The following is an 11,901-nucleotide window of genomic DNA, read 5'->3' on the forward strand; positions in this document are numbered from 1 at the left end:
TGTTCTGCACGATAACTGATTTAGCTCATTTTAATTAATACTTAAAGAACTAATGCATCAATCAATAAATTTGTATTAAACAAATATACAAATTGTTTTTGTTAGTAAGAGCTCTAAATCAACAACTATTTTCATTTAAAAAAATTGAAAGTGTAACCAAAATTACTTCCAGTTCAAAGAATCCACCAACTTCATTAGACACTTAAAATCACATTTTAATAACAAACTGTACTAAAAGGAAAGTCACCTGTTCTATATTCAAATGAACTAATGATCAAGTACATCCAATATTAAAATGTAAATATAAAAAAAAAAGCTGCAGAGAAATTATTTTGACAGCAGACTTTTGTGCATATTCTAAAATGAATTCAATAAATACAATGCAATTTTCTTGAACTGCCAAAGACCTTAAAAGCTCAAAGAAGCAGTTGGTAAGTAAGTTTATTCACATACAGGTACACATAAATACAGTTATATAAATTATCATACAGAGCAGCATGTGTGTAGATTACCTAATATAACCCCAAAAAAGTCAGACAGCCTTATTTCCACTTGGGTAGAGGGCAGAATGACAGTCAAATTATCCCAGAAATCTATTAATGGAAACTCTGATAGCTGGTACTGTAATTGATAATTTATCAACTTTTTACAAAGACTAGCATTTTATGTATCTGTAGCTGTATCTCTGCCAGTACATATCTATGTAAACACCTCGCAAGTCATTCATCCATTCAAATTTATTCAGCTCGAACTGTAGTCTCCAGTAATTTACCAATCATTCAATTATTCAAACCTACCTCTAACTGAAATTTCAAATTACTTATTTATCATTCTTTTCATCTATAAATGCTGCCAATAACTATTAAAATACTTTGACCAATTTTAGCTCATAATATACAGCTATTTTCCTTACAATTTTTTAAACATCCAATCTTCAAGCTGCACTTGTATATTTTGCTAAATTCTTTAACACTGTGCTTTAAGTTTTCTACTAACTTTAGTTTTTTAACATGCTGGCTGTCTCTCACAAGGCAGGGTGACCCAAAAAAAGAAACACTTTCACCATCATTCACACAATCACTGTCTTGCCAGAGGTGCACAGATATGACAATTCAGATGTCCCTCCAAACAGCAAATATTCCAGATGCCTCCTTTAGAGTTCAGGCACTGTACTTCCACCTCTAAGACTCAAGTCCAGCTAACTCTCCAGGACTCAAGTCGGGCTAACTCTACCATTAAAATTCATAATGCAAGTACTAAAGTACATAACATTTCATGCTTACACCCTTCCATCCTTTTTCAGTCTTATTACATTACACTGAGGTACAGTACTATCCTTGCTTCCCACATATAAAAGAAGCTTTGAGTTTCCATAAAAACATACAAGTAGCATACCCAGATGATTTTTTTTTAAGGTGATCAACAGCCTGGCTAGAGAGAGAATGGGACATACTTAGCACCTGAAAGACTGTGCATCCACCACTCATTATGCTGAATAACCCACATGGGTTTAAGTCTTTATCAAATACAATACAATCTCCTTTATTTTAGTTACATCACATGAAATAGGTATTGAGCACCTTTGTACCATTTAAGACACACTGATCAATAACTTTTTTCTTTTATTAAAATATTTTCTACTAGACTCTTAATGAGATAAGATCCGTGCCAGCTAATTTTTACCGATACACACAACACCAACTTGAAATTTCTATCATTAGTTTCTGTCATTACCTCTACCCTACTACTCAAACCGTCACCAATGCCATTACCTCTTTCATCCACCACATAACACTGACACACAGGTACCGTACAGTATTTTATTAACCTGCAGGAATAATAATTAACAAGTTTCTCTCCTTCTGGCATATTGAACAACTTCCGAAACTTGAAAGAAGTGGCTTTGAACGAATCAGAATCTGGATCTGAAAACAGAGAAAAAAGTTACTAACATGTTTTTCCTATTGATGTGTATTCACACCGACCAATACACTGTTTCTCTATCATTATTTCAATGCTACCATAAAATTAATTTGCCATTATGCTGTTATGCAGGATACTGCATTGTAACAAATTTTATGTAAAATAAGGTGTTTATAGTGAAAAAAAAAAATGCTCCATAATTTTATAAATACAGTGGACCCTCCATTTTTGTCAATCTCCATTATCATCGGTTTCCATTTTCGCTGACTTTTTTCGTCAAAATATTGCCTCCGTTTTCATCGATTTCCTCTGTTTTCATCGACGGTACGGAACCTGTCCAGTGCCCACAGCACACACAAAAAAGCCTCACACACACATTCTCAGGCAGTGTAGTGTTGTTTCTCGGTGAGTGAACATATCCTGCGAGGTCATACAAAACATTTCGTAACAATCCATTGCTTTTGGCACTTGTTTGTGCATGACTGCTAAATAAGCCACCATGGGCCCAAAGAAAGCTTCTAGTGCCAGCCCTCTGGTAAAGAATGTGAGAATCATGATAGAATTCAAGAAAAAGTTTGTAGAAAAATACGAAAGTGGTGGCGGTAGAGGGTAGTAGTTGTTGTGATGGTGGTAGAGGGTGGTAGTGGTGGTGATGGTGGTAGAGTGTGGTAGTGCTGGTGGTAGAGGGTGGTAGTGGTTGTGATGGCAGTAGAGGGTGGTAGTGATGGTGGTAGGTGGTAGTAATGGAGATATGTGCAATGTGGAGTAAGATGGAAAGATCTGTGGCTTTAAAAAACAAAGAAGGAAAGTGACCCCCAGATAAGGCCTTGGTACCTAGAATCCTTATGGATGGGGATTCCCCTTCCAAAGCATAACCTCTCTTCTCTCTCCCCTCCTCCCTGTCTTCCATCCACCATCAACAGTCTTCAATAAAGGTAAGTGTCATGTTGAATGTTCATTCTTTTGTGCATCTTTAAGGTAAAAATTTTTTTTTTTTTTTTTATACTTCTGGGTGTCTGGAATGGATTAATTGGATTTGCATCATATCTTAGGGGAAAATGTTTCTGTTTTCACCGATCTCTCTGGAACGGATTAAACACGAAAACCAAGGGTCCTCTGTAATGTCATCAATTTGTGGTAACTTTGTAACAATGTCTCTATATTATCTTTCATAGCATAATTATTTTCATAATATAATTACAAAGTATTAAACTGTAAAATCACTGAAAAAGTAGAGACAGCAAATTTTTTTGTATTTGATGCTTTTCTTTTGTCTTGCCAAACTCACAATGTTTTTCAATACGTGCTACACTACTATTTTTAGAATCGCTTTAACACAATCTTACCCTTATGGTAGTTACCAGGAGTATTATGTGGGTCCATCACAACTGAGTTTGCCACCAGAGATTCAATTTTACAACGGACAAAATCTGTGACATCCTCATCCTTGTCGAAAGTGGCCAAGATGCTCATCAGGTTACGCTCTATCCACACCCAATTCTCATTAATGTCCTCCTTCTTCAAAGACACGGCCACAACTACAAAAATGGAGAGGTGACTGACCTAAAACTGATAAATAACTGAAGATCCTTCCTGATTAATCTAAATTTATAGTAGAATGCATAATAACCACAGGGGGAGTTGAATGATAGCTCTAGGCCTTTAGTGTTGCAATCAACATATCAGGAGCTTGCAATGTTGCAGAAAGAGTAAGAAATCCAGGCAGATTCATTCAAGGGAATGGCTCTCTTCATCATTCATCTCCCCCTGTAGTTATTTTGCACCTATTTATCATTCATTCACAATTATTCATTACAGTAGAATAGTAAAGTAATAAACTATTCCATGACAGCAATGATGCCATGCAGTCTTATATTCAACCATAAACTGCCCACCATAAGAAATAAAAAAAATACAGTTCAGTACTAATTTGTAATTATTAGCTGTCTGTGCTGTACACCTGATTACTTCCTAGTTATGTATAAACAAAACATTTATGCATGGAGAGAAGATATCTGTGGAAATGCAAGAAATAAAAACTAAAAAAATTATAAAATAAAGAATAATTTATCCGTATCACTGTATACCAGCATGCTAATAGTTAACCTTTCTTATCCCACACACAAAAACTCTGGCAATATGTGAAAATTATGAAATTTAAGTGGAAAAAATCTATAGGAAACATTTACTGTAGTATATTTCTGAAGATGGTGTCTGGTGTAGAATCCGATATGGTGGCGGCTTGGTATCAAACACAGAGTCGAATGTTCCAACCAAAAGCCCTGTAAACCCTTTCGATGCTGCATTCCCTGAGCCCTTGCGCTGCTGCAGCAGGAAGTATGTGTTGGCCACCTCTGTGTCCCTGAAATCCAATAAAAAATATTTAGTTTATGTAGTAAAGTGTCTACATTAGGCTTAAGCTTGCCCAAAATGCTCTGCATAATCATGGACTTTTTGCATGCATTCAAGTGTCACCCGTTCCTGTACAAACAATGTATCATGTAGAAATATACTTGAATTTTGAATTAGTACTATGAATGAAAATATTCTTTAAAAAACAGCAATATGAAGGATTACCTTTAAAGATTACTAGTTTATTTTTAAGCCAATATAAACTATTTAACAATTAATCTATGCTACCATGATAAATTTGATCAACTTTTGAAAGTTTTATGAAGAATATCTTTTGTTATTTGGTATCCTGCAAAAATGTGTTTATTTAACAAACTGAATTACATACATGTCCTGTGTCACAAACCTACTAGAGTTTTATGACAAGGTAACTGAAATAAGAAATGAGAGGGAGGGGTGGGTTGATTGCATTTTCTTTGGACTGCATGAAGGTCTTCGACACAGTTCCTCACAAGAGATTAGTACAGAAGCTAGAGGATCAGGCACATATAACAGGAAGGACACTGCAATGGATCAGAGAATATATAACAGGGAGGCAACAGAGGGTCATGGTACGCGATGAGGTATTACAGTGGGCACCTGTGACGAGTGGGGTCCCACAGGGATCAGTCCTGGGACCAGTGCTATTCTTGGTATATGTGAATGACATGACGGAAGGGATAGACTCATAAGTGTCCCTGTTTTCGGATGATGTGAAGTTAATGAGGAGAATTAAATCAGATGCAGACCTGACAGGTCTACAAAGAGGCCTGGACAAGCTGGACGCGTGGTCCAGCAACTGGCTCCTAGAATTTAACCCCACCAAATGCAAAGTCATGAAGATCAGAGAAGGGCAAAGAAGACTTCAGACAAAGTATAGGCTAGGTGGCCAAAGACTGCAAACCTCGCTCAAGGAGAAAGATCTAGGGGGTGAGTATAATACCGAGTACGTCCCCAGCAGCACACATTAACCAAATAACTGCTGCGGCATATGGGCGCCTGGCAAACCTGAGAATAGCATTCCGGTACGTCAGTAAGGAATCGTTCAAGACTTTATACGCTGTGTATGTCAGGCCCATACCGGAGTACGCAGCACCAGTTTGAAACCCACACCTGGTCAAACATGTCAAGAAATTAGAGAAAGTGCAAAGGTTTGCAACAAGGCTGGTTCCAGAGCTAAGGGGAATGTCCTACGAAGAGAGATTAAGGGAAATCGTCCTGACAACACTGGAAGACAGGAGGGTCAGAGGAGACATGATAACGACATACAAAATACTGCGTGAAATAGACAAGGTGGACAGACACAGGATGTTCCGGAGATGGGACACAGAAACAAGGGGTCACAATTGGAAGCTGAAGACTCAGATGAGTCAAAGGGATGTTAGGAAGTACACCTACCATCCAACTTACGACTGAGTTCGGTTCCGAGAAACCGGTCGTAAGTCGAAATGGACGTAAGTCAAACTTTACTATTGAATATCAACATCACATTTTTGTAATGACTTTATTTTATTGTTTTATTTTGGTATTTCATGTTTTACTTTACTTTTTATGCTGTTAGTACTGTATTTTATACTGTAAGGTTTAGGATAAACACTGTGTACAACACAAACAGTTGTTTATTTCCCAGAAATTTGGCAAAAAAAACAGTCGTAAGTCGAGCAGGTTGTAAGTCGGATGGTAGGTGTATTTCTTCAGCCACAGAGTTGTTAGGAAGTGGAATAGTTTGGCAAGTGATGTAGTGGAAGCAAGAACCATACATAGTTTTAAGACGAGGTATGATAAAGCTCATGGAGCAAGGAGAGGGAGGACCCAGTAGCGGTCAGTGAAGAGGCGGGGCCAGGAGCTGAGTTTCGACCCCTGCAACCACAATTAGGTGAGTACATGCTGGTACCTACTCATAGTTTAATAATGACACTTTTTGCTGACCATTTACAGCACCAAAAAAACATTCAGAATATGTGCCATTCTTTTAGGTACCTAATGCCATATAGGAGAGAAACTACACAAGATTACTTTTTGTGACTACACTGTGCGGGGTGTTCAAGTATTGTTCCAGTCATGGTATTGTGCCTTTTTGTTATTTAACAGTCACTCACTTGGCTCATATAACTGAACTATAACATCTTAATAACTGGGTCTTTACCAAAGTGTAATGCACATGACTGAAGTGCTCAAGATACGTACCTGGTTTCTCTCCTCACATTTGTAATGACCCTGTTATTGGCCCAATAACTAATATTTTCTTGAAAACAGTTATAACAAACTGGCAGCTGTCTACTACAGAGGAGTTGGTCACCCAGTCAAAACTATATACACATTTGTAATTGTGGTCAATAAATGACCCTCATTATATAAAAAATATTATCATCAATTTAAACTAAAACTTTAATTTTAACAATCCTCTTGATATATATATTTGGTTAAAAAACTGGATATTTGACTTGTCTAGGCACACCATGGAGACTTGGAAGGCTGATCTCCTAAATGTGTTGACTGCTGTGAGGGAGGATAAAGTGGTGTATAATTTAAATATTAGAGAGAAAGGCATGCTACCACTCACTTGTATTCTAGGCTATGTGACATGCCACAGTAATGTGTACTGGTACAAGTATAATTGCTGCTAAATTTTAGAATATGGCTATTAGATCATTTTACTGTAACTGTTACTGTCAACATCATTATTTTGTATCATTATATTTAACAATTTTATTAGTGTACCATTCATACTGTTATACAGTATTTGTATTAAAGTACTCTATACAATAATTCTTGCTACACAGGAGTCCCACCACCCTCCAACCAACAGCAAACAGTGAAATTCTTTTTACCCTCCACCCACAGGGAAACTGCCATCACCAACCATCTTCAGCAAGACTTCCTCAACCCTCCATCCATGGCAGGACTCCCAACACCCTCCACCTACAGGTACTCCTCCCTCTCCATCCACAGTAAGACTCCTTCCACTTTCCACACAATGCAACACACCCCCATCCACAAAATACTCCCACCACTCCCCATTCCCAGCAACAAAATCCCCATTCACAAGACTCCTACCACCCTCCACCCACAGACATAAGCCTTTCACCCACAGAAAAGACTCCTAATCCCTCTTCACCCATAGGAAGACTGATATCTCACTTCACCCACAGCAAGATTCCTGACCCCTTTCACCCACAGAAAGGCCCCCTCCACCCACAACTAGCAAATCTGAGAGTGGCCTTCAGGACTCTCCACAAGAATTATTCAGGGTGTTTTATACAACATACATATGTCAGGTTTATCTTGGAGTACACAGACTTATGTTGATAATACTGTTATCAAGGTAGTTCAGTATCATAGACTTTTTTTTTTTTTTTTTTTATCACACTGGCCGATTCCCACCAAGGCAGGGTGGCCCGAAAAAGAAAAACTTTCACCATAATTCACTCCATCACTGTCTTGCCAGAAGGATGCTTCACACTACAGTTTTTAAACTGCAAGGCACAGTACTCGCTCCCATCTTGTTCCTCATCCTCATATCCGACATAGACAAGGATGTCAGCCACAGCACCGTGTCTTCCTTTGCAGATGACACCCGAATCTGCATGATAGTGTCTTCCATTGCAGACACTGCAAGGCTCCAGGCGGACATCAACCGAATCTTTCAGTGGGCTGCAGAAAACAATATGAAGTTCAACGATGAGAAATTTCAATTACTCAGATATGGTAAACATGAGGAAATTAAATCTTCATCAGAGTACAAAACAAATTCTGGCCACAAAATAGAGCGAAACACCAATGTCAAAGACCTGGGAGTGATCATGTCGGAGGATCTCACCTTCAAGGACCATAACATTGTATCAATCGCATCTGCTAGAAAAACGACAGGATGGATAATGAGAACCTTCAAAACTAGGGAGGCCAAGCCCATGATGACACTCTTCAGGTCACTTGTTCTATCTAGGCTGGAATATTGCTGCACACTAACAGCACCTTTCAAGGCAGGTGAAATTGCTGACCTAGAAAATGTACAGAGAACCTTCACGGCGCACATAACAGAGATAAAACACCTCAATTACTGGGAGCGCTTGAGGTTCCTAAACCTGTATTCCCTGGAATGCAGGTGGGAGAGATACATGATTATATACACCTGGAAAATCCTAGAGGGACTAGTACCGAACTTGCACACGAAAATCACTCACTACGAAAGCAAAAGACTTGGCAGACGATGCACCATCCCCCCCAATGAAAAGCAGGGGTGTCACTAGCACGTTAAGAGACCATACAATAAGTGTCAGGGGCCCGAGACTGTTCAACTGCCTCCCAGCATACATAAGGGGGATTACCAACAGACCCCTGGCAGTCTTCAAGCTGGCACTGGACAAGCACCTAAAGTCGGTTCCTGACCAGCCGGGCTGTGTCTCGTACGTTGGTTTGCGTGCAGCCAGCAGCAACAGCCTGGTTGATCAGGCTCTGATCCACCAGGAGGCCTGGTCACAGACCGGGCCACGGGGGCATTGACCCCCGGAACTCTCTCCAGGTAAACTCCAGGTTAACACCCCTCCTTCAGAGTGCAGGCACTGTACTTCCCATCTCCAGGACTCAAGTCCGGCCTGCCGGTTTCCCTGAACCCCTTCATAAATGTTACTTTGCTCACACTCCAACAGCACGTCAAGTATTAAAAACCATTTGTCTCCATTCACTCCTATCAAACACGCTCACGCATGCCTGCTGGAAGTCCAAGCCCCTCGCACACAAAACCTCCTTTACCCCCTCCCTCCAACCTTTCCTAGGCCGACCCCTACCCCGCCTTCCTTCCACTACAGACTGATACACTCTTGAAGTCACTCTGTTTCGCTCCATTCTCTCTACATGTCCGAACCACCTCAACAACCCTTCCACTGATAATACTGTTATCAAGCTAGTTCATTATCTTAGATTGATGTTGATAATACTGTTATTAAGGTAAATCATTATCACAGTACCAGTATGGAATCCACACCTGAAGAAGCATGTTAAGAAACTGGAGAAGGTGCAGAATTATGCAACATGGGGAATGAGCTATGAGGTGGGGGCCGTGAGTTAAGACTTCACCCCTACAGCCACATACAGGTGACCAAAACTCCCACTAACCCCCCCCCCCCCCACACAGACTCACACACACACACACACACACACACACACACACACACACACACACACACACACACACACACACACGACACACGACATATAAAATACTGCGTGGAATAGACAAGGTGGACAAAGACAGGATGTTCCAGGGAGGGGACACAGAAACAAGAGGCCACAATTGGAAGTTGAAGACACAAATGAGTCAGAGAGATAGTAGGAAGTATTTCTTCAGTCATAGAGTTGTAAGGCAGTGGAATAGCCTAGAAAATGACGTAGTGGAGGCAGGAACCATACACAGTTTTAAGACGAGGTTTGATAAAGCTCATGGAGCGGGGAGAGAGAGGGCCTAGTAGCAACCGGTGAAGAGGCGGGGCCAGGAGCTAGGACTCGACCCCTGCAACCACAAATAGGTGAGTACAAATAGGTGAGTACACACACACCTACCTTTCAATACTAATCAATACTCCCACTAGCTATTTAAAGAACTGCCCACTTTACTTTATGAATCCAAACTTACCAACCAGGTACTCAATATCTGTCTAAAATAAAGCATGACAATAAACTTATTATTTAGGAGTAAAAAAAAATACAGTACCAATGTGGCATCCAACAGATTAAATTTTGCCAATTGTAAAAAAAAAAAAAATAAATTTTGCCAATTGTAAAAAAAAAAAAAAAAAAAAAAAAAAAAAAAGCAACAACAGACTTCTTCAGTTGAATACAGACAAATATACTGGAAACAATGGAGGCAGTTCTGATGTGATCAGTCCCTCACCCCTGTAGGTGGTAGTCAGTCCCCGAAGTGTTGTACACGAGTCTTATTCATCAACTTAATGATAATAGAATATAAAATGTCTTAGTTTGTATTATACATCTTTTTCCTAATAAACATTAAACAAATCTTTACATTACAAAAAGATAAAACATATACATACATCAAATATATAATATTTTATTAATGGTTTACTAGGCAGAAAAACCAGCAACAATTTCACTACTGAATAACTGGAAGTGCCCATTAATTAGCACAGTAATTATTATTATATTCAGAGAGGTGTAAGTAAGTTAATTTAGGTACAATTACACATAAGTACAATTACATAAGTTTTAGGAGATTACAACTGTCTCGTACACAGTATTATTATTATAATAAAAACTAAGCACTAAACCCACAAGGATCATACAGCACTGCACTTACATAGTAACATGTTTACATAACCTCATCTTACTATTGGCAGCATATTACATAGGAAAAATCAGTCGTGATTATAACCATAAAAGTTAAAATTAAACTCGTATATATCGTCGTGGGGAGCACTAAACCCTTAGGGATTATACAGTGCCTATGGGGGGGGGGGCAGAAGGCATTCAGTCTCAATTCAGGGAACCAGATCACAGATCCAATTCCCTAGATCAAGAGCCCTTCACCAGCATGAAGGAACCTCCCCTGAGGGGTCGTAGTTATATAGCGTCTATGGAATTGGAAGACTTGTTTCAAGAAATGCGATGGGTGGCTCCAGTTCACTGAATCAAGAGCCCTTCACCAGCAGCAAGACGCCGTGACAGGGATAAATGGACTTAATATTCAAGGTAGCAACTACACCCACTTCCATGACGTAGGCTACCACAGCCACCCACTCCACACCTATTTTTCCCCTCGTGACATCAGCCATGTGGCTTTCAGAAAGCCTCACCAGAACCCGCCAGCCACCAGCACTTCCTCTGGCTTGATCCACATGATGTATGAGTCGTCAGCATGAAGGGAAGTGGAGGAAGAACTTCCCTTCAACGTGTCTTCCTCTGCCTCAGCTGACACCTCTCTGTTGACATGAAGCTTCCCTGGCCAGCCACCAGGTGTCACCACCACTACTACCACCATCCCTCGTGGTGGTGGTTGTGGGGGGGGGGGGTTGTGGGTGGTAGTGGTGGGGTGTAGTAGTGGGTGGGGGAGTAGTGGTGGGGTGTAGTAGTGGGTGGGGGAGTAGTGGTGGGGTGTAGTAGTGGGTGGGGGAGTAGTGGTGGGGTGTAGTAGTGGGTGGGGGAGCAGTGGTGGGGGTGTAGTAGTGGGTGGGGTAGTGGTGAGGTGTAATAGTGGGTGGGGGAGTAGTGGTGGGGTGTAGTAGTGGGTGGGGGAGTAGTGGTTGGGGTGTAGTAGTGGGTGGGGGAGTAGTGGTGGGGTGTAATAGTGGGTGGGGGAGTAGTGGTGGGGTGTAGTAGTGGGTGGGGGAGTAGTGGTGGGGTGTAGTAGTGGGTGGGGGAGTAGTGGTGGGGGTGTAGTAGTGGGTGGGGTAGTGGTGAGGTGTATTTGTGGGGGGGGGAGTTGTGGTGGGGTGTAGTAGTGGGTGGGGGAGTAGTGGTTGGGGTGTAGTAGTGGGTGGGGGAGTCGTGGTGGGGTGTAATCGTGGGGGGGGGAGTAGTGGTGGGGTGTAGTAGTGGGTGGGGGTGTAGTGGTGGGGTGTAGTAGTGGGTGGG

At 40.8% G+C, this 11,901-nt stretch overlaps 1 protein-coding gene across 2 annotated transcripts in view; it reads right to left on the reverse strand.

Annotated features, from left to right (window-relative positions):
* Tbc1d8-9 (TBC1 domain family member 8/9) overlaps positions 1-11,273 on the reverse strand; it is a 59,471-nt gene extending 48,198 nt beyond the window's left edge. For both annotated transcript variants that reach the window (XM_070098860.1, XM_070098852.1), the window contains exons 1-4: positions 11,124-11,273; positions 4,113-4,285; positions 3,285-3,461; positions 1,829-1,925 (exon numbers count right to left, since the gene is read on the reverse strand). In XM_070098860.1, coding sequence (XP_069954961.1) covers positions 1,829-1,925; positions 3,285-3,461; positions 4,113-4,285; positions 11,124-11,167 — 491 coding nt within the window. In that variant the 5' untranslated portion in view covers positions 11,168-11,273. The remainder of the gene's footprint in view (positions 1-1,828; positions 1,926-3,284; positions 3,462-4,112; positions 4,286-11,123) is intronic.
* Positions 11,274-11,901: the final 628 nt, after the last annotated feature.

Source organism: Cherax quadricarinatus, chromosome 5, assembly GCF_038502225.1.
Source record: "Cherax quadricarinatus isolate ZL_2023a chromosome 5, ASM3850222v1, whole genome shotgun sequence".
NCBI classification, from domain to species: domain Eukaryota; kingdom Metazoa; phylum Arthropoda; class Malacostraca; order Decapoda; family Parastacidae; genus Cherax; species Cherax quadricarinatus.